Consider the following 23205-nt stretch of genomic DNA (forward strand, 5'->3'; position numbering starts at 1 on the left):
TGGCTTCTGTCCACCCCATCCCTCATCTTCTGCTGGGGCAGTGGGGAGAGTGATACACATAGGGGCCCTCTACTGGGACTGCAGGGCACTGATGTTTCTTTCTTCCCAGACCAGGCCCCAGTGTTTTTAAAGATCAGGAACAAAGGGCTGAGAAGACAGATCCCAGCCAGCCTGATGACCAGCAGAGGCAGGCCTGCCCCACATCATGCCAGCAGAAGGGCTGTGAGCATGAGGCTGCCTGCCAATCACCTTTTTCCAAGTGTGCATGGGCTGGGGAAGCACCAGGAGAGGCCCTGTGTCGTGATCCAGGCTGGATGTGGCATGGGGCCTGGCCCTCATGCGCTTGAAGATATTCCTCTCAAAGCAAACGCCATGAGCTGAAGTCCTCACAGTCCTTGCCAATGACCACAGGCAGCTCTGGTGACGAGGTGCCTTCTCCAGGCCCATACACAGGAATTTCAGTGTGTGTGGGGGGGTGCCAGCTGTGGGAGGGGCTCATAGCTGTCCCCTGCCCTGCAGCCCAGACCCACCCCCAGCCTCGCTCCTGGGTGAGGGGGGGGGGGGGGAAATCAGCCCCAAACCTTCCCCAAGTGGCCAGAGCACAGGGCAGGGAGGCTGGGCAATGCATTGCCCCAGCCTTCCCTAAGGGACCAGAATCGGCCCCATGGTGGGCCATGAAGGACTGTGTGGGGGTGGTGTGTTCACACCCTTCTTGCATACAGGCCTGTTCTCCCATCTTTACTAGTTCTCCTTTCCCCCTCCAGCCCCCTGATAAATACTTCAGATGGGCTCAGGTCAAGACAAATGCCTTACGCCTGTCAGGGGACCAAACGTTCCTCTCCTAGAAGAGAGACTGCCTGTCCAGCCAGTCGTTTATAAAGACTGCCCCACAGGTCCAGATGGACAGTCCCCAGCAGCAGGCACTGTACGTCTCTGGGGTAAGGAAGGATACCGTGGTGGTGCCAGCACAGGACAGGGAATCAGGACTCTGGGTTCCCTTCCCAGCTCTATCCCTCTCTGACCTGCTGTGTGATCTTCAACAAACTAGCTCTGCGCTCTCTCTTTCTGTGCCTCTGTTTCCCCATCTGTGAAATGGAGATTATGCTTTTTGATCCTTGTTTCAGCAAGTGGGTATTCATCGTACTGACTTTCCAATGGCTCCAGGCAGGAGAAGAATCTAACTGGGACATGGCTCTAGTCCTCAGCTCACAGCCATCAGAGAGGGGCAAGGCCTGCTCTATTTCTTCCCTGGGACCCAGTGCAGGATGGCTTTTCCCCATCCCATGAGAATTTTTGACATGTTGAAACATTTTCCAGTCTCAGATTGGGAGGCAAAGATGAAATCTCAAAAATTTTCAGAAACAGAAAAACTGGAAAAAAATCAGTTTGAGTCAATCAAAATGTTTAGACCATATTGAAAGGTGGTTTCAATGTTGATATGTTCCATTTTCAAGGAGTAGATTTACTAATATTTCCAAACAAAAAGTTGTTTCTACTCAGCTCCCTGCCCCTCAAAAAAACCTCTCCTGGTTCAACAAGCTCAACATTATTTTGTTACCAAACATTTGTGGAGTCGAGTGCTTCACTGAACCTGATTCTGATTCACAAATTGCTGGTCTCGCTGAATCAGCAATTTTCAGCAAAAAACTCCCAAGCAACTGTACCTGTGGTCTATCCCCCCGCCTAGTTTTCCTCTATAGTCACATACAGTTTCCCATTTAGAAATCCATATCCTTCCTGGCAGTTTTTGTTGTCTCTTCATTCTCCCACCTTCACCCTGCTGACTGTTTGGCCTTTCCTCAAAACACCTGCTAGTGATGCACCGATAAGCGGAGGCCAGGTGTCTGTTGCTAGTGTGCTGCAGCAGGTCAGAGTCCATAGTGGCAGAGAATCAGAGAAGAAATCCCTGGGCACCACCAGTCTCATTGGTAACTCCCTCCAATGGGGTGATCTTGATATTTTATTTACCTGTATCATTTCATCTTTTCAAAGAAAATAAAGGCCAGTAATAAGTGAGGAGGAATCAATTACGGCATGAGTAAGCCATGCCGTCTGCTGGATCTTTAAACCCGGAGCTGGCATTTCAGAAGAGTGGCATGTACACAAAAGAGCACCAGCTGGGATGCCAGATACAGTAACCCAAGGGGATGCTGCTAAATGTTACCTGCTTGCAGGATGAAAAGGTCTCATTTCAGTTGCCATAGGATAGAAACTTCACTCTGGCGGAACTGCAACAAAAGTTAGGAACAGCTGGCATGGGTTGGCCAGTTAGCCAAGGAACAGGGATGGGAATGACAGCAGCATAAGCGGCAGTGTGGAGTTTTCCATAGCAGTTTTAGGCAACACACTATGGGCATGTCTACACAGCAGGGCTAAACTCGAAATAAGTGACTCAACTTGAGCAAGGCTAATTGCGTAGCCTAAGTCAAAAGAGCTTATTTCTGCTTTGGGCGCTGTCTGCACAGCAGTTATTTCGAGAGAGAGCACTCTTCCTCCAACTTCCCTGACTCCTCGTATAATGAGGATTACAGGAGTAGGAGTAAGCAGCCTTCCAACTCAACATTATTTCAGCATTATGTCGAAATAACTGCTTGTGTGTGGACACAGATGATGTTATTTCAGAATAACATCAGCTATTCTGAAATAACAGTGCTGTGTGGACATAGCCCATGTGTGTGTGAGTAAGGGTTGCCGTACAGCAAGCCTAACATACTGACCAAAGGGATGATGTATCTATAGTATGGATGGAAAGAAGCAAAGTAACAGAGTTGAAATCTAGTTCAGAAAAGGACAGCATAGTGAGTAGAGAGAGACACATTTCTTGTAGGCATAACACTGAATCCTCTAGCTCAATGAAGTGGAGCATGAAGCCAGGTGGTGTTTGGAATCACATCACAGACCCGGATTAGCTGTGGGATGAGGTGTGGTTTCAGATTGAATGACACTGTAGCTCAGGACAAACGTTCTTAAAATATTCCACCTCCCAAAAGGTGGAAATTTCAAGAGATCAGCTGTTCCCAGGGCATTTCATCTGCATCCAGATGAGGCCAGAAATTACAGTTGGGTCCAACTTCCAACCAATCAGGTCTGGGGATTGGAATCAAAATATCACCCCAGAAATTCAAAAGGGCTGCATCTAGACTGGCATGATTTTGCACAAATACTTTTAACGGAAAAGTTTTTCTGTTAAAAGTATTTGCACAAGAGAGCGTCTATACTGGCATGTGCCTTTGCGCAAAAGATTTGCTTTTGCGCAAAAGCATCCGTGCCAGTGTAGACGCTTTCTTGCGCAAGAAAGCTCCGATGGCCATTTTAGCCATTGAGCTTTCTTGCGCAAGAAATTAACATGGCTGTCTGCACTGGCCCTCTTGCGCAAGAGGGCTTATCCCTGAGCGGGAGCGTCGGAGTATTTGCACAAGAACCACTGATTTTCTATATTACAAAGTCAGTGTTCTTGCGCAAATACTCGCGGCCAGTGTAGACAGGCGGCAAGACTTTGCGCAAAAGTGGCTGCTTTTGTGCAAAGTCATGCCAGTCTAGATGCAGCCAAGGAGTTGAGATTCTAAGTTAGATAAACAGAGATGTAAATAAGAGAGCAACTTACAATAGATGCAATGGCTTGAGATAGAATATAGGAGGGCAGATATACCACAGCTTTGTAGAGCCAACTGTAAACCTAAGAGGGCCACAGACCCTGACCCCGGCAAGGAAACAAAATCCTTTCTCCTTTAACCATGCCTCTGACAGCATCCTGGGTACAGCTGTTTATTTTAACACAGCTGATCATAAAGCAAGCCCAAAGCTCAGAGCAGGCAAATCCCTGGAGCAAGCTAAAGCCCTCAAAAGGAACCTATTACTGTTCATAATCCCGGGAACAAACACAGGCCTCTCTTTTTCTCATTTAAATAAATGATAATGAAAAGCAATCAGCGGCAGGCTTGCGTTCTCAATTATGATGCTGTGGCAGAAAGTTACCACTCAGAGGTGAGAGACGGAGTGGGGAAAACTATCATATTGGCGATGGAGGGAGAGAAATACTATCAAGCTGCATTGAGTTGTAATTGATAGGAATGTAATTTGTCTCTGTGCCACAATAAGAGGTATTTACTCTTCCATTGTCTCTAATGATGTTTTGTATAGCAACATATGTGTAATAAACCCAATTACAGGCTCTCAATGGCCTCCGAATCCTGCTTGCTCAACGCTTCGTTTCACTTCTTCTTTAATAGATGGGATTCCTTCCAAGCTCTCTCGAGCCCTAGTCCTGTCTGTTGGATCACTCACACCAGACTTAAGAGTTCTTTGCAGACAAAGACCCTTCTGCATGGCAAGACCCAGCAATTTCATGGAGGGCAGACTCAGCCACCTAATGGCACAACTGACTGCTAGTTACATGTTGGAAAGCACTACCACAGACTATAGGCAGAGGATAACATATGGATCTCATAGCACTTTGCAAGCATGAATGAGTTAACCCCATGTGATAGGTATATACGGTCACAAACTGGCTAGTGTGTATGCTTTCCACAGAGGGCAGTGGTGCGCAATCAGAACTCCTTAACTGTGTGCCATAGGCTCTATCCTGCTAACCAGCAGGGAAGATTTTCCATTTGCTCAGGTGGTAGAGGTATGAGTTCTTGGAGTAAGAGGATCAGATTTCCCTTCTTGCTATTGCCATGACTTTTTAAATCAATATCTAGTGCAGTGTAAATGATAACATGTTTTTAAATTGGCAATGTTCCCTCCTTGGCAAACCTGAGAAAATCAGCTTCTGGTAGAGGCAACTTTGTTGGGTTTGGCCAGGGATTAAAAATACCCAATTAAGTAGCTGACAGAAGGAAGGAGCAAAGCCTGGCAGTGTCCAAATCTGTGCAGTCTCATTGTAGGCTGCGTCGTCATGGAGCAGAAACATGCAAAGGGAAAATAGAGTTGCACATGCCCAGGTGTATGGAGGTGTGTGTATGTCGCTCTCCACACCACAGGCCAATTCCATCCCAGCTGCAATTTGACATCCATGGACTTGCAATGGAGCTTCATCAAGAAGAATCTGGCTCACTGTCTGTAAGATGTGGTAGGGGGAGGTGATGTGTGCACTCCCGTACAAAGAAATGAATGACAGGAGGCATTTATCAAATAGGCTCAAATTAAGGGGCATAATACTGCAGTCTACCATATGCAAAATGCCCATGGACTTTGTCTGATGTCAGTAAGAGCCTTCCTTGGTGAGACCGACAGGATTCGACTCAAAGGATTTTTAAATGGGATAATTTTAAGCTACTAATATTTACTGCCATGTTTAACGAGAAAGTCCCCACTCAAAACCCAGCCAAAACAAACGAGAGGGAGGGTTCAGGGGCTAGTGGTTAAAGAACAGGGAGTCAGGACTCCAGGGTTCTAGTCCCAGCTCTGCTTCTTATCCATTGCAGGACCTTGAGTAAGTCCTTTTCTCCTCCCTCTGCATCAGCCTGTGTAAACAGATAATGATAAAGGGGGGGAGGATTTGGGGGAGGCAAGTTCCCAAAAGGTCAGGCTGTCTAATTGCAAATCCCCCCCCCCCGCAAGCTGACCCCGTGCTCTCAGCCTCCATTGTACCTTGGTCCCGAGCACACCTCTCTCACATGGCACAGGGGAGCCAGGACACCAACTTACAAAGATCAAACATCTCCCTCGGCAGCAGATTCCCTCTTCCTGTCACCAGCTTGGTCCCACCCTTGGATGCTCTCAGAACAGTCACTTGGGCTTATGAGTCTGTCAGTCTCCCCTGGCGCTCCGCTCCTTGACAGGGATGAGGAAGGCAAGAGAGGAGGGCAGAGCCTGCAACTCTCTCAGCTGGACACTTGATTATTTATAGCTCAGCAATGCGGAAAATAAAGGAGCAACCGGGACTGACTGAGTCTTCAAGCACTTGCATTCGTCCACGTGGCAGGAGGAAGGGCTCCGGGAACCTGCGCTACTGCTCTGTATCTCAGCAGGCGTCTGTGGAGATGGCACCTGCTCTCTACCTCTCTCAACAGGACCATCCTCTAGCCCTGGCCAGTGGAAGACGCTTCCTTCCCCCAAGATAAGGGTCCGAAGCTTGGAGCCCATAGGTCACTCAGGTCTTTGCCCCTACATTTGCCATAAGGGCTACGATACACCCCGTTATCTCATTGTCATGAGGAGCTGAGGCTCCCCTTCCTTCTCGCTGCTGTGCTGCTGAGGTGCTGACACAGGCAGGCTGTGTCTGGCTGGACTTGGTGTCCCTTATTGGCCCCGCTTCACACCAGCACCCCGGAGATGCTTCCAATCAGCTGAAGTCGGGCTCAGGCCTGGGTTTGCCATGCTGCTATTCTTTTAGTACGGAATGTACCAGGTCCAGGCCCACTGACAGGTGAGGTCAAAGGGGCAACTGCTCCAGGGCCTGATGATACAAAAAGGTCTGGCACTCCCAGCGGCTACCACTACTGCAGCAAGTGCTGTGGCCAGAGCCCCAGACTCTAAATTGTCATGTAGCGTGCTCCAGGCAGCTCGGAGGGCTGGCTGGTGGGGGAGCCATGGCATGGCATACTCCAGGCAGTGCTGAATGTCTCCAGCCCTGCCCTTCTGCCCGAGGTCCTGTCCCTTCTGGAGCACCCTGCCCTGGTCACCTTGCTCAGAGGCTCAGCATTTTGGTTGGTCCCCCTGACCAGGAGACAGTATCCCTAGTCAACCAGGGTCACAGTCGCCCTGCAACCTTGATGGAATGGTATTTTGGATATTGCTAATAGACCTGTTCCTTAAACATGGCTTTCCATGAATTGGCATATATATAATATAATATAATATTGTATGGCACCGATCTACCATGAGCCCTATCCATGATATCCATTATTCGTTTAGAGATGCCACAGTCAAGTAAGGGAAGGCACTTCCATTCTAAGTAACTGTTGTCCATACACCACAGCGAACAGCCTTGTATGCAGCCCAGGTCAATTTCAAGGGTTGAGTTGTCATCCTCTGCTGAGGCAAAGGCCTAGCTACTTCATGGACCACACTTCTCTACGGATGTTAAATATCGAGTAAATTACCAGTCAAGTAGTCGATGGAATGTCCATCAACAACTTGACTAGTCGATAGGCACTTCCACATTCCTCCTTTGAAATGTACAAGACCCCCTATTGGGCTCCTGTGCATTTCAAAGTAGAAGCGCCCACATAGAGCCTGGGATCGGTGGGGGACTCCACAGCTGACCCCCAGCTCTGCATGGTTCAAAATGCTGCGCTGGAACCCAGGATCAGCTGGGGAGTCCCCAGCTGACTCCGGGCTCCATGTGGCACTGCCACTTTGAAACACCGCAGTGGCACTTCAAAGGGGCAGCACCACACAGATGAGCTGGGTGCTCAACTTACCAAGGCGGCATTTCAAAGCAGCAGTGCTGCATGAAGCTCGGTACAGGCTCCATGTGGCGCTGCCACTTTGAAGTATCCCTTCCTTCCCCCCCTTTGCTGCCTCTATCTGATAGAGGCAGCGCAGGGGCGGGGGAGGGGAATCGACTAGTCGACAAGTCCTTAACATCCTTACACTCCTCATACATCCCTGATCAATGGTCTAGGCTCTAGAGGGACATTGTTTCTGGAAGAGGGAAGGCTAGGCAGCTGGACAGAAATCCCTAGACTAGAACTCTGACTCTAGAGACTGAGAGGAAAGGATATTACTTAGTTTAGGGCTTGGCATGGCTCCCATTGAAGTCTCACACACACACACACACACACACACACACACGTATGACAGGTCACAAGGACTTTCTCCAACCTAACACACCACCCTACAAGCTACCTGATGGGCAGGGGAGGGGTCCCAGGCAAATCCCTGGAGTGAGCCCCTTCCTACACAACAGGAGCTACTTCTCTTAATTACTGTATTTGGTGCCTAGACACCACAACAGTAGACGAATTAAACAGATGGATCAAACTCATCAATTTTTGTAAAGACAAATGCCCTAGCATGGACTCCTAGTGAAATAAAATATACACCCAGAGGTGCAAACTGTCATAGGCAGATTGATCATGGTACAGGAAGGAAAAATTTGATTTTACCATCAAAAATGACAGATAAGAGCCAATGTTTTCATCTGCAGTGCTACAGAACCAGCATGTAATTCAAAACGGCCCAGGGAGTCTGTTTAGTTCAAATGTGCCTTCCTGAACATTGCACACTGAAATAAACCCAGCTGCCTTCATTTCACCCCGAGTATCACCAGAGAGGAACTCTCTGCTGCAGAACCGGCCAGCGGGGGAGACCCCCAATGCACACGCATGGTATGCAATTCTCAACCGGGGCAGATACCTGCATCCAGACCCCGAGGCCAGATCCTTTCTAAACCGACAGCCACACAGCCCAGCCCAGCAAGAACTCGTCCCCTGCCTCTAGTGCCTAGGATGGTTTCCTCCAACCCTGCACTAAGTTCATTTGTCATGCCGCTGATCAGTAAGCACAAGCCAGTGTAGGTGAATCCCAGGGGACATCTTCAGTCTTATTTCAATGAACAACAATGGAAAGCGATCGGCACTGGGACTTGTGTGTTCAGTTACAGCACCATATGGGCATGGAGGAGGAAATAATTTCAAAACACCCTTTTCAGGGTACATACGGCGAATTCTGGGGGAGCGGGGCAGGCTCCCAGCTCTATCTGCTAGGCAGGGCTGGATCTCACCCAGTCCTAGGGGGTTCGGCAGGAATTTCTGTAGGATCCCTGAGAAGATCCCCAGCATGGAGCTTTGCATCCCAGACTCCAGTTCTGATCTGCATTTTGCTACCCAGCCAGCCACCTTTCTCCAGGGTCTAAAATGTCTCTCCAGTGTCACCACTAGAGAGCCAAAGTGGAGCTCAGCTTCCAAATCCTGTACAGAGCAGCTGGCCAGATAACCAGCCACTGGTGCGTAGCACGTACTACTTGAGTTGGCTCTTCCCCGGTGGGCTGCTTTTACCCGTGGAGCTGGGGATGCGATTCCCCGCTCATGCAGACCTATGCGTGCTAGCGCGCTCCTCAGCAGCATGGGCAGCAGCAAGCGGAATCTGGGCGGAGCAGGGCAGGGGGTGGCTAGTCCATGTCAGCGCTCCTCGTTGCCGCACTATTCACAAGTCACCTGGACTACGGCATATTAGGGTCTCGGCTAACTTGCTAACTTCTGCTTTTCCAGCTGGGCAGCCCCTTCTTTGCTCTAGCCCGGGCAGCAGACTCCAGGTTTGCAGCCAAACCATCTTGCCTTGCCCGTCTGTCCTGCAGCCAATCTACCCCTGCACGGGGCAGTGCAGGCAACTCCTACTCCAGTCTACGCCCACCTCAGACCTTTGTCTCTAGTTCACATTATGCAGCGTCCCCAGGCTCTCCTCCTGGCTACCAGCTGTGAACACCTTCCATTGCACCTCCAAGGCAATTTCATTCATCTGTTGGCAGCCCTGGGTAGTTCATTCATACCAACTCCAACTGCCTACATGACCATCTCTGACTCCCCTTGGCCCAGAGGAGAAATTAACTCTTCCACACCCAGTGGGGAACACCACACAGGGAACGGAAAAGCCAAGTCATCAATTTCTTCGTGAAACCAAAACAGGGTGATCACAGGAGGCCCCTCTCCCCACTACAAGCTCTGCCTCCCTCAGGAGGGTTCTGAAAGGTTTGTCTTCTCCTTCCCTTAAGTCCTTCATGTTTGTGGCATCTGTGCACCAAGAGGTCCCAGAAGTAGTGGGTGGCAGCAGAGAGAAGAGATGTTGGGGTTGTTTCCACCATGAGAGGAACTGGGGCAGGAATCATGCTGGTTTTGCAGACTGAAGAGGCTGCAATAGAGCCAAAGGGAATGCTGACCCTTCTGAGGTTTGCCAGCCACTTGCTCAGCTATTGCTTGTTCCACGGCACATTCAGTGGTCTCCAGGAGAATTCTCCTTGATGGTGCAGTGCAACACACAGCCCTCCATCTCTGTTGTGATAGCCTCCCCTTTCATCTCTGCCACAGGACAGTCATGCCCTGGCTCCCTTCATGTCCTCAGCTCCCTTGGCTAGAGCACTGAGCTGGGTTTGCTCTCAGTCTGGCTCAGGCAAGGGCAAAATACCCTCCACAGGCCAGATCCAGCCGGCCAAACCACCAGATCCAGCTTGCGGACACAGCGAGGAGCCTCAGGAAGACTCCCTGCTTGCCCCGCGCTCCCCCCAAAACCACTCAGAAAAGCAGATGCTGCGGCCATTTCTCTCTCTCAGCTGTGAGCACGGGGGAAGGAGAGGGGTGCTTCATGCACTGCTCCCACCCCCAGCACAATCCATTGGCAAATTTCTGACCAATGGGAGCTGCCTGTTTGAAGAACAGGCAGTGTGTAAAACACCACTCCTTCCTCCCCTCAGACTCTTATTCACCAATGCACATGGCCCCTGCAGCCAGTGCAGGGATGGGGCAGGCAGGGAAGCTGGCTGAGGAACATGCTGGGCTGCTGGCCAGGAGTCACCTAGGTAACTCTCTCAGCCAGAGTCTGCCTCTGGCACCCCAGCCCACCCTTCCTCCCAACCCTCTGTCCCCCTACTCCTGCCCCTCTACTCCACATAAGCCAGGGGTGTCCAAACTTTTTTCAAAGAGGGCCAGATTTGATGAAGTGAACATGCGTGAGGGCCGACCATTTTGCCTGACATTCTTTGAACCATTAAAATTAAATGCAAATTAACTATTTTATGCAAAGTTTATTGCAAACGGCATACTTTTCATTTCGTCACATGGATGACAAATCTAAACAGGTGTTAAATCACTCTGCCTTTCATATCTGAAGACCAGATGAAAAAAAAAATCCAGGAAGCTGAAATATATGTCAGGAACATTGTAAAGTACATTACATATTATTGGTAATAAAGGTTGTCTGTCAATTTTAAGTTCAAAAAATATGAACAGGAACATAACACCAAGTATACATGTTGTGTCCAAATATATTTATAACTGATTTAGACCAACTGACATTAACTGAGATTTTACAATGTATTCATCTCAATACATATGGATTCGTTGGGGGCCATAAAAGATAGATATTGCCAAATTACCTGGGGGGCCGTATTAAACCGGAACACGGGCCGCAATTGGCCCGTGGGCCGGACTTTGGACATGCCTGACATAAGCCAAACCCTCTATCCTGCTCCTGAACTTATACCCCCTCTCAGACCCTGCACCCCAATCCTCTGCCCAAGGTTATAACCCAGCCCCCTGCACCTCCTCCTGCACCCCAGTCCCCTACTCTAGGTCACAACCCAAACCCCTGCACCCCAATCCTCTGCCCCAGGTCACAATCTAAACCCCTGAACCCCAATCCAGTGTCCCAGGTTACAACTGCCTCCTTCACCCAAACTCCCTCCCAGACCCCACATTCCCTCCTGCCCTCCAACCCCTTACCCCAAGCTCCCTTCTGCACCCAACCTCCCTCCCAGGCCTCAAACCTCCTCTATAAATATCATGGAAGAGTGCAGTCCTTGACGTCTTTCCAAATTCTTGGAGTAGCCCCCTATCAAAAATGATTGCCTATCCCTGGTCTTGCTGCAACACTAGCACATGTGGCTGTTCTGCTCCAAGGTACTTAGTTGGTCCAACTATAGGATAGTAGCAATCTTCATTGACAGATGTATATCACTAGACAGTGATGAAGCTATTAAAATTCCACTTAGACAACAGAAAGGTGGCTTAGAAATACTTCAGGGGAATACAGGCAGAGCTCCTGTTTTCTTGTAATTTCTCTTCAATGCCCGGTAAGTGTTGATTTCAGGATTTGAATAATTGATGAAAACATCTTGTGCCCTGGAGAGGTAGGTTCTGTAATTCTAAATCAGGGCAACCCGTGGAGACAGAGTGGGCCTCCTCTGATCAACTGGGGGTGACTAGGTTAAGCTGTTTCCCAGAGGAACAACTCTTCAGATAACTAGAAGTGGGCTAATAGTGCCAAAGGTTATCTGCAGGTGTTCCCAAGTCTGTAGGTGAATCTCTGTTGCCTATTTGTACCCGCTGAAGATTCATTTCCCACGGATGTTACTGCAAACAAATTCCCTGGCAGGAATGCTGCCAAGCAGTGAGTTGTAAGCAAACATGGGAGCATGTCTGAAGAATACAAATGCTGGCTGTGTAATTTTAGTTGCACTTGAATCTTGACCCAGAGGGACGCACTTTCAGGGTGGGGGAAGCATAGTGCAGGGGGCAGGTCAGGGCAGATGGACTCATGGTAAAAGGAGGGAGTGGGGAAGGGGTTTTAGTCACAGAATGAAACATCAAGTGACTCTTTTCCTTGTCCTTGAGATGTTGGGTTTTTTTTAGTTTTTAGACCTAAGCTCTCAGATCATTAAGCAGTTTTGTCTTCCTTCTGTAATGTGTCCAGCACACTTTAGGTCAGTGTTTCTTAACCTTTTTAAGACCAAGGAACACCAAACAATATTTTTTTTATGAGGGACAAAAAGGGTTGGGGAAAATTGACACATAATAATTATCCGACTCATGTCAGAGTAACTGGATTTCTTGGCCTGTGATATACAGGAGGTCAGACAAGATGATCTATTGGTCTCTTCTAGCCTTAATAACCTATGGTCTTACTCCAAAGCCCATTGAAATCCATATTGGCTTCAGTGAACTTAGGATCACACCGTATGCGTTTGATCAAAAGAGTTTGAACAACATAGTACCAATGTCTGGTTAACTTGCCAGGTATTTATAAGCTTGTTCATCATCATGGCACTTGAGCAACTTCCAAAAATAAAACAAAAACAAATGTTCAAACAGCTGCCACCAGAGTACACTGAAGTACAGCAGGGCACTGAACGCCCCTAGCCCACAGCAAACAACCCATAAGCGGCTATATGTTTGCATAAAGCAGTCAAATACATTTTGAACAACAAACAAATCAGGAAGAGCGAGAGCCTGTTGGAGGATGCTTTGTGAACAACAACAACAAAAAAGGGTTATGCATATTGAATAAATTATTCATTACAAACTGTTCACTCGGCTCCTATTGCAACTTATTTCCCAAGAGCCTAGAAGGGACATGAATCACACCCATTTGGAGAAACACGCCTCCTCTATTTCAGCCCCGTGACAATCTTACAGAATACAGTGCTGTGCCCTCTGGAGGCAATTCAACATGTCTTATAAATGACACGTTATATAGTGGGTTCCCCTTCCCCCACTACTATAAAGCAGCTCCCTCCAGGGTGGAAAGCAGCTGCTGTTTTTAACAGCGTTCAGTAACACTGCGCAGCGCGGGAAGTGATGAGCACGGTATGTCTGCAGGAGGAAGACTGATCAGGAGCCTGAGAGACTAACATCCTCATTCTTGCGACAAGTGCCGTGGGATCATTAATGCCTGCAAATATTAGGGCCTAGGTTTCAGCTGAAAGCTGGCACCTCTTTCTGCCTAAGTACCTCTATGGCCCTCAGTCCTGCACTATTCTTTCCATAGTTACTCAAAAAGAATAGCTCCTGCTGAGTCACCAGTGTCACTCCACTCTTCTCTCGGAGGCATGCCACCCAGCTAGTGGCCAGGCCAGACCCCATCAGGATCACAGCCAGAGAGGGATTGGAATAGCAGTACCTTTCACACTTGTCAGATGAGCTGGAGAGAGGTCGGGCAGATCCAGGCTGACAAACTGGTTCCCCAATGCACAAGGAACTCCTAAACCAACTGGGAGGCTCACGAGTGACCAAGAGGAATCCAGAGGTGGGTTTTGAAATTTTAATTTTAATTCGGGCCCAGCTCTCCCGCCGAAGGGCTGGTAGTTTGGATATAGATTCTACATGAAGCTGCCATAGGTACACAGACTACTAAAATCGGAGTCCCCCCAGTGCCAGGAGAGGTAATTCCCAACTTTGATCTCTGGGGCTACCTCCCTCCAGAGCCTCGATGTAGACTGCATATGCCAGTGACTAGCCCTGGTAAAAATATAGCAACCCCCCCCCCCCGTCCCAAATATAGCATTTTGTGCCAGGCTAGCAGTGACATCATGAATCAGAAGTCAGAAAACAAATCCCGTTCACTGATTGGATGAAAATAGTCACATGACTGGCTATTCAGCCCAAGCCCCTTTGATGTGCGTACAATTACTGCTTTCCGAGAGACGCGGCATTCTGGGCTGGAGACCAGGCACCTGATCACACTAAGGAAGCCAACCAGCATGGTGGCCACACATATTAAGGTGCTGTGTCTGGGGGGGAGCCACATCCCCTGCTCTGGGAAATCCTCAACCATTCGTCATCCTGCAATCGACCACGTGAGTAGCGGACGGAGGCGTCCTGACCTCCACTGCAAGCGGTGTGTCTGGCAGGGGAAGAGATGTGGCACTGTCCTAGAACAGCGGCTCATGTGCACAGCGCTAATCAGACGCCCAGCTACGACTCTGGCAAGCGTCCCCATGGATGAATAGCTGTGAGTCTTGAGATAAGTGGTCATGGTAAGAGAGACTATTGCAGCTCCAGCAACTAATCTGCTACATTAGTAGCCTGTTGGGAGCGAGTTTAGGGTAATGGTTAAGGGAGGGGGGGCGAGTAAGAGTCACGACTCCTGGGTTCTAGTCCCAGCGGTAGCACTGATTTATTGTGGTACCTTGGACAAGACTCTTCTCTGGGTCTCAACTTCTTGTGTTGTTAAATGGGGACAACAGTGCTGACCACCCCTGCCCCCCACAGGGTGTGTGAATTCATTCATTCCTGGGGCTCAGGGGCGGAAGAAGCAACGGGCAAATAAATCAAGGTGAATGGGAAGGGTCTCCAGAGAGCGCCTGTCCATCCAGCTCCCGGCTCAGCTGGGAGACATTCAGCATCACCTTGCTCTGCTCGCCACTGAATATTTTATACCCCCGCGACACACGCTCCATTTGTATTCTGTTTCTCGCTTTCGTCATATCTATTATAAACGAGCAGTGGCTGGCAACTCTCCCAGGGAAGATTTGCCTGAATGGCGATGGATATTTTATAGTCAAATTGTGAGAGCAAGTCAGCTTCCAAGTTGTGGTGAGGGGGGGAATAAAAGGCAATAAACAGGTTATTACAGAGAAATAACTGTTGCTTTTTACACCGCTGTTTTTCATGGTGGCACAGGGCTGTGTGGCGTTGCGGTGGAGGGCCAGCTGCTGGGATAGGGTGGGGCTCAAATGCATGCTGCCCTTCTGACACTCTGCTGGTAGTGCAATAGGGACACAGAATGGCCCTGGCACGATGGGCCCGTGCGAGCGCTGGCTCTGGTCCAGCTACGCTGGCGTGCGTGTAGACACTGCACACGAGAGGAATGGACAGCACTGGAGGACTGCAGTGACCATCCGCGCGTCCAGTGTGATGCACTGCTGGGTAGGAGGCCTCAGTCCAGACTCTCCGTTGGCACAATAGGTCCCAGCGAAGAGGATGATGAACCAGAGAGTTATGGCTGTGATTGGGCTGGACCTGATCTGCAGCAAGAGGCCTTCAGCCTCCAGGGATTTCCCATCTGGCACCCTTCAGCAGTGCTAAGGCTGCAGGGCCTGGTCCCACATGATCCTCTGCTCGAGCAAGCAAAACTGGTCTTAGAGCAAGCACTGCACCTTGGAAATCAAGATTGAATCACAGAGACTTCTATAGGGAACAGAGTATGTCCTCAGTGGAGGAGAACAGCTACTGCCCAAAGAACCCCCAGGCTGGAGATCTGCCTAAGGCAGGCAGCATCCAGGCAAGGATCAAGCCCACGAAATGTGGTGGATACGAGTGACAATCCCGGATGTGAGAGGGATGAGAAGAGGAGCCAGTGACATGCCAGTACTGAAAAACTAGCCAGCTTCATGCTTGCAGTAGAGAAACCGACCCCAGAGCAAAGGTCATCTTGCAGCACAAGATTTGGTGAGCCAGGCAGGGTTAGGGTTGCTGGGTGGTCTGATTTCCTGGGAACATATTGATTTTTGCTGGGTATCCCAGCAAATTCTATAGAAGCCCGAATGACTCGAGATTGCAGCGATGGGCACGATACAGGAGACCCTGCAGCAAGTGTGGGAGCTCAAAGGTCTGGAAGGACCACTGCAAATGGACCACTGGGAAAATAATTCTCTTCCCTCACCTCTCCTCTCTGACTCTGTCCAGTCATCTGCATTTTAAATCATTCGCTCTCAGCTCCGGTGGCACCCACATGCCATTAACATTGAACAATCCAGCCACTTCGCACACATGTAACAGTCCCTTTGGGTGGCCAGAGGGGGGCAGGGACAAGGCAGGGAGGATCATATTAAAGTCTGAATGGAGAAATGAACAGAAGTGGAAAAGACCTGAGACAGGGGAATGGAAATGGGACAAAGTGGTTTTCCCAGGTCTCTGCAGTAATGGAGTCTTTTACCCGAGCCTCTGAGTAGCCAACGCAGAAAGGGTTAAAATGCCAATAGCGAAAGAGCTTCAGTGCACCTGTCCCCATTTGCATCCATTTCATCCTGTCTCCAAATCTGGAACACATTGTTAATTGAAGGTGCTGCAAGGTTTCCATGGGAAAGAGGGAAACTCTGAAGCGGGTCTTTATCTGTCCTGCAGGAGGGATTTCTTGTGATGTCCCTGTATGAGATGCAATGCCCAATTCCCAAACTGAGAAAGGCTGGAGGAGCTCTTCTTTCCCCTGCCACTGTTCCTTCCATCACTGGGGTCTCTCGCTCTGCACTGGCCTGATGAAGGAGGAAAGCCTTCGAAGACGTCTGGAGAAGGGCTGGCTAAAAACATACGCAGCCCAGTCAGCAGGAAAAGCTCCTGATTGACACAACAGGGAATCATGGCTGACCTTATCAGTGGCGGTCAGGAGAGTCCATACACAAAGCCACACAAGTAGCCAGTTGTGACCTGATCTTAGTTGAGTGACGGATGAGTCCGGCAGGCACAGAAGAACTCGGCATGAAGTGGAACAAACATGGGTGTAAGTTCAGCATCATCTGCCCTTGAGAGCATCAAAAAAGCACAGCCCACTCAGACAGCAAGTCTGAGAATACAGAGTTCCCGCCGTATCACCATCAAGAGTGCGGTCCAAAATCATAGACTCATAGGATGGAAAGCAAATTTAGTCCCATCCCCTGAACTCATGGCAGGACTAAGTATTATCTAGACCAGTGGCTCTCAGTCCTTCCAGACTCCTGGGCCCTTTTTAGGAGTGTGGTTTGTCTTCCATACCCTCAAGTTTCACTGGCTTACAAAACCAGACATAAAACTGCAAAAGCGTCCCAAGCACACTAGTACTGAAAAATTGCTAACTGTCTCCTTTTTACCACATCATTATTAAATAAATCCATTGGCATATAAATATTATACTTACATTTCAGTGTACAGTACATAGAGCAGTATAAACAAGTCACTGTATGAAATTGTAGTTTGTACTGATTTTTCATGATCTTTATGTAGCTTGTAAAACAAGGCAAGTTTCTAGATGAATTGATGGACACTTTGGAAGACCTCTGTGAACCCCCTAAGGTACATGTGCCCCACTTGAGAAGCACTCATCTAGACCATCCCTGACTCCTCACTTCACGTCTATGGGTGGGCCCTTTCTAAGTGACCGCTGGGACAACCTTCCTTTCCTCATGGCTAGAAGGCAGTTCATAGCCACATGATCCAGAATAGTCCAAGCCATGCAGGAAGTGTCCAGATGTTGGACCCTGGCCTCTTCTACCCTGCCACACCCAGTAGCCATGGGCCCTGAAGTTCGTTCCATGCCACTGACCTCAGTGGCGAAGAGGCAGAGCTGTTAATTAACCCCATTTACCAGAAGCCAGACACACTCCTATCTGGGCCATGATTTTTCAGTCAGGCTCCAGTCCAGCAGGTGATTAATAACCCGGTGCACTGTGGGAAGACTGCATCTATTATTCAAATTAATGAAATTATAATCAAGAGGTGACAAATTAGCAATTACTCTGTGACTGTATATGGAAACTCATTAGCATGCCTGGCTCTTCCATGCTGCTTGCTAAGTACATGGGCTCCAACTCAGCAATGAGAGGAGCAGGGTGGAGGGGGAGATGCCCCCTCAGAACAGCTTTGCCTCAGGATACAGCCCCCTCCCCCCCGTAGATCTCCATCACCCTGCCAAATCTTGCTTCCACCCCCAAACCACTCCAGCAACCATGAAGCCCTATTTTCCTCTTATGTCTCCCAAAGGGTCAATACCCCCCTTGGGACAATTCCCTCTGCACCCCAGACACCAACGACGCTCCTGTGAAATTACACCCTGCTGTTGCAAGGCTGGGCAAGGAGGGAGTGAGGGGATTGCAGGGGGGCTGAGGTGTGGTGAGAGGAGATCAGATGAGAGGGTGTGATGCAGGGCTACATTGCTGGGGACGGAAGAGGGGCTGCTGCCGGGGAGAAGGGGCTTTACAGGGAGAGAATGACCAAAGGAGCACAGCCCTGTTTCCTGGGGGGACGGGGCACTGTGCTGGGGGGTAGGGAGGCAGGGGCTCCGGGCTGAAGGGCTACTGCGAGGTACAGGGTAGACACATTTGGCTCTGCACTGGGGTGGTGGGAAAGGACAACTTCAGAGGCTCCCAGCAGACCTGGCTGGAAGACACCCCCCCACCCCCCGCCCAGTGGGGGATTCCCACTCCAGGCCAGTTACCCCTTCCCACGTGACTCACCGATGTGCTTCCCGTACATGTGGTAGAAGAAGGAGACGCAGTAGTACTTGGCAGTGATGTTGTACAGGGGGCTGATGAGCCGGGCCTTGTCTCCTGTCACCCGGGGCCGGGAGGCCTCTATGAACATGTAATAACCTACAGACCAAGAGGGAAAGGTGGGGAAAAGGCAATACACCGGGTCTCCCTCCCTGCAGAGCAAAAGAGATACTGACAGCTTAGAGCCACCATTTAGGGCAAGCTCTGAACGAATCGAACATGGAGAGAAATGGTGGGCGAAGGAGGGTCAGGCTTGCTCTTCTCAGCCTTTGCTTTGAACGCGCCCCACCAGCGTGTTGGCCCAGTTGTGCCCTGCTGATTCGGCTCAGGCTTTTCACTGGCCACTGGAGGATCAGGTGCTGAGTGGCAGCAGGATGGTGAATGAGATGGGTCAGCAGGTTTAGCTCATGCTTTTGAAAAGCTGGGATTTTGGGAGGGGGATTAAGGCCTTTTCGGGCAGCTCTGAGAACCCCAAATCGAGATGCTTTGTGCAGGAGGAGAACCAAGGAGTGAAATGGAGGAAGCAGAGGAAAGTGAAACTGATCAGTCTAATTTCACTGTCCCAAGTTGCGTGACAAGCTCCAGCAAATTTGCCCTGGATGGAGGTATCTTTAAATAATAGTATCGGAGAGGTTCTTAGGGCTGGGCTACACTACAGAGCTACACTGCTGTAATAATGGCACTCGGGGGTGTGACAAAACCTTACCCGTATGCAACCCAGTTCTACCAACCTACCCCCAGTGTAGGCAGCACTATGCGGGCAGGGGAGCTTTGCCTGTTGACATAGTTACCTTCCTGTCTCTTGTAGATCAGCGTTAACTGTGCCAACGAGAGAGCTCTCTCCCACTGGCATCAAATGTCTCCACTGGAGCTCCACAGTGCTCGAGTGTAGGCTTGCCTTTAGCCATGCGGAGAAGTACAGCCTCATAACGCAATACAATTTTACAATACAGCCGCTTATTTCACCGGTGCCCGTCTCATGTTGAAGCAGATTGGTAAGAAGAACAATGACAAGACAAGCAATTGACTCGGCTGACACATCGGTGCTCCCATTTGTTCTTGGTTCCCCTGCCTTTGGATGTAACACTGCTGGGCTAAAATAGCACAATTCCCTCCCTACTCAGCCAGTGGGCTCCTTCCACCTCTGCACTGCACCCCAGAGACTTGGCCATGAAAGGAGACCCCAAGCAGGGAGAAAGAGGCTGTTCCAAAGCACTGACTCTCCCCATTTGCACTGCTGATCTCAGCCCACAAGGGCTCACACAGTCCACTTCTACGTGGACGCAGCACAGAGGAGACACAGTGGCCTGGTGGCCTCGCTGGGTTTCCTCCTTAAGACAATATCTAGCTGCAACCAACCTGGACATTCCTAAGCACTAGAGCAGTTTCCTGCTTGTTTCTATCTCTGAGACTTCAAAACAAGCATCAGATGGGACAAGGGCATTTGGCAGCAGGCAATTAGCTGGTAACGAGCTTTCACTATTCCTTTAAACAAAGTTGTGGGCGTTTTAATTGTGTATTTAATGCCAATCAGTAGCATGCAAATTAATTGCTTGCTCCCTGTGCCCCATGCAGAGCAGACATGTGTGCCTAGAAAGCAGATCCTCCGGATCCTGGGGGTGGGAAGGCAGGGTGCTGAGCGCTACAGATCTCCTGACAGGGGCTTGGCAAGACACCAGGCGATGTCTCTCCTCCCTCACACTACGCACAGAATGGAGTGACAGGGGACCTGGAAGCCTGCAATACCTTCTTGCGTGCCACTGATGTCTGTGGGTGGACCTGTGTTGACAGTGCGCTTGGGGTTCTGGGTCAAGGCATTCTGACGGGTCCAGTCGAAGTTATCCATCTTGTCTTGCATGAAGCCACAGATCTTCTCGTCCTCGAAGCGGCAGGTGTTATCTGTAGATGGAAAAGGGGCTGATCAATTACTAAGCTTCACCGCTCCCAAAACCTGCCGGTTTGGCTTTTTCACTTGGGGTGAAGAGCGCTGGCCAGTGTTTGTGACTCTTCCTTGTAAGGCTGTGTCAGTGCAGAAGGAATCCATGTCATCACAGGCTTAGGTGGGCGTGGAACAAATCAGAGAGGAAGGCTTAACAAGCTTAGATACAGCTAGAGGGTGCGACTGTCTACAACAATGGAGTAAGAGTATAAAGATCAAGGAGAAAGAAGGATCAAGAGTGCTTCAAGGGGCAGAATTACAGAAGGGTAAAAGGAACATTTAAGCTCAATAGATCAGAAAAGCTTCCTAATAACAAAATCTGCTAGACTGCGGAATGATCCCCCCAGGGAAAAAGGTAGAAGCCTCATCACTGGGATATTTAAAACCAGCCTGGACCAGCATAACACTATAGGGAAGAATGTAAAGCCAGGCCTACTCTAGAAGAGGTCTGCAGGTATAGCTATACCAGCAAAGCTTCCTAGGGGAGACACAACTTGCACTGAAGAAGGAGTTCCTTTGCTTTTCTAGTTAAACCATTTCCCCGAATGAGATAAAAGCTCCATCAGCCAAAGGACTCTTGCTAGTAGAAGCTGCACTTACATGGGGGATTTTGCCAGCACAGCTGTGTTGGTTAGGGGTGTGATTCTCCTCCCTCCCTTACTCTTAACTGGTACTGTTATGACAGCAAAATTGTAGCGTAAGCTGGCCTGAAACAAGCAATACCTGTAAAAGCACTTTTAGGGTAGTGCAAGTGCATCAGTACTTTGCCTGGTACAGAAAAGTCAACCCTCCCCCACCAGCTAAAAGTGTTATTCCACAAAGCTTTCTAATGTAGACCCCACTTTACACTGGCTCCCATGGAGCAGGCCCAATGGGACCTGACACAGTTTCTCCATCTGTAATTTTTATGACAAAGGACTAATCCCAGACCCAGGAGATCCAGGCCCAGACACCGAGCCTGGCTGGCTGCACTGGGATTCTACTGAAATCAACAGGAGCTGGATGTAGGAAAGAAACAGAGCAGAAATAGGAAAGGATCCAGTAACGGCTGGTGAAAATGATTAGAGGCTGGAGAGAGAGAGCCTTACGACAGGAAATTGGGGAAGATGGGGATCGCTCAGTTTAGTGAGAAAATGAATGGGAGGGAGCACAAGTGAGGCATAAAAGCTAATGAATGGCCAGTGAAGGTAAATCAGGAGTGTGATGCTGGCAGACCAAGCCAATCCATGTCAAGGTCACAAGGTCTCCACTGAACAGTGACAAATACATTGCTGGAATCAGTCTGGCTCACCTCTGGCTTAGTATTGTTAAAACAGGCATTAAAAGAATGTCTTTAGACATTATTGAACACTTGGGAATCACGGCATGTATTAGTCTCACTTACAAGGTCTGTAACCCACATTGCAAAGTCATATTTGAGCATTTGCATTGCAAGTGGCTTTGTCACTGCGTACATACCACACAGGAGAGAGATGTTAATTAGTGTGAAATGCAAGCAAGCATCCAGAGGCCTGATCAGGAAGGCCCATCGACACCAGAAGGACTACAATGGAACATCAAAAGGGATAGAAGACTTTGTTGTTTACTCTCCCCCCAAAGCCATGAAGACGAGTCTTAACAAGTGAATTCCTCTCATAAGCTGAGTTTGCAACTCAAAGCAGAAGTGGGAAAAGGGAACTACACCTCTACCAAGGAGAAGCAGTGTCTCATTGCTGCTTAGTGATAGAGATGTAGCCATGTTAGTCTGGTGTAGCTGAAACAAAATACAGGACTATGTAGCACTTTAAAGACTAACAAGATGGTTTATTAGATGATGAGCTTTCGTGGGCCAGACCCACTTCCTCAGATCAAATAATGGAAGAAAATAGTCACAACCATATATACCAAAGGATACAATTTAAAAAAAAGAACACACATGAAAAGGACAAATCACATTACAGAACAGAAGGGGGATGTGGGGGGGGGAGGAAGGTGAATGCCAGTGAGTTAATGATATTAGAGGTGGGGAAGGGGAAATGTCTGTGAGTTAATAGTATTAGAGGTGATAATTGGGGAAGCTATCTTTGTAATGTGTAAGATATCTGGGGTCTTTGTTAAGTCCAGTGCGGAGAGTGTCGAATTTTAGCATGAATGCCAGTTCAGAGGATTCCCTTTCAAGTGCAGATTTGAATGTCTTCTGAAGTAGGATGCAGGTTAGCAGGTCATTGAGACTTGGCACACTAACTACTGGTCTATCCAGCTATGTAGACTCTCTCCTCAAACCCTACGCAACCAACACCCCCAGCTATCTCCGAGACACTACTGACTTCCTAAGGAAACTACAAAACATCGATAACCTCCCCAATAACACCATCCTTGCCACCATGGATGTAGAAGCACTATACACCAACATCCCACATGAAGACGGATTACAAGCTATTAGAAACACTATCCCAGAGGACACCACTGCCAACCTGATAGCAGACCTATGTAACTTCGTTCTCACCCACAATTATTTCCAGTTTGAGAACAACTTATACCTCCAGATCAGCGGCACAGCCATGGGTACATGCATGGCCCCACAGTATGCTAATATCTTTATGGCTGACCTAGAACAACGTTTCCTTAACTCCCGTCCCCTTTTACCCCTTCTCTACTTACGCTACAT

General features: G+C 49.2%; 1 protein-coding gene across 2 annotated transcripts in view; it reads right to left on the reverse strand.

The window, feature by feature from the left end:
- Positions 1 to 23205, reverse strand: part of MDGA1 (MAM domain containing glycosylphosphatidylinositol anchor 1) — a 246221-nt gene that overhangs the window by 19259 nt on the left and 203757 nt on the right. For both annotated transcript variants that reach the window (XM_006126531.4, XM_089777407.1), the window contains 2 exons: positions 20366 to 20518; positions 18584 to 18718 (listed from right to left, as the gene is read on the reverse strand). In XM_006126531.4, the coding sequence (XP_006126593.3) occupies positions 18584 to 18718; positions 20366 to 20518 (288 nt within the window). The remainder of the gene's footprint in view (positions 1 to 18583; positions 18719 to 20365; positions 20519 to 23205) is intronic.

Source organism: Pelodiscus sinensis, chromosome 3 (assembly GCF_052426305.1).
Source record: "Pelodiscus sinensis isolate ZL-2025 chromosome 3, ASM5242630v1, whole genome shotgun sequence".
Lineage (NCBI taxonomy): Eukaryota > Metazoa > Chordata > Testudines > Trionychidae > Pelodiscus > Pelodiscus sinensis.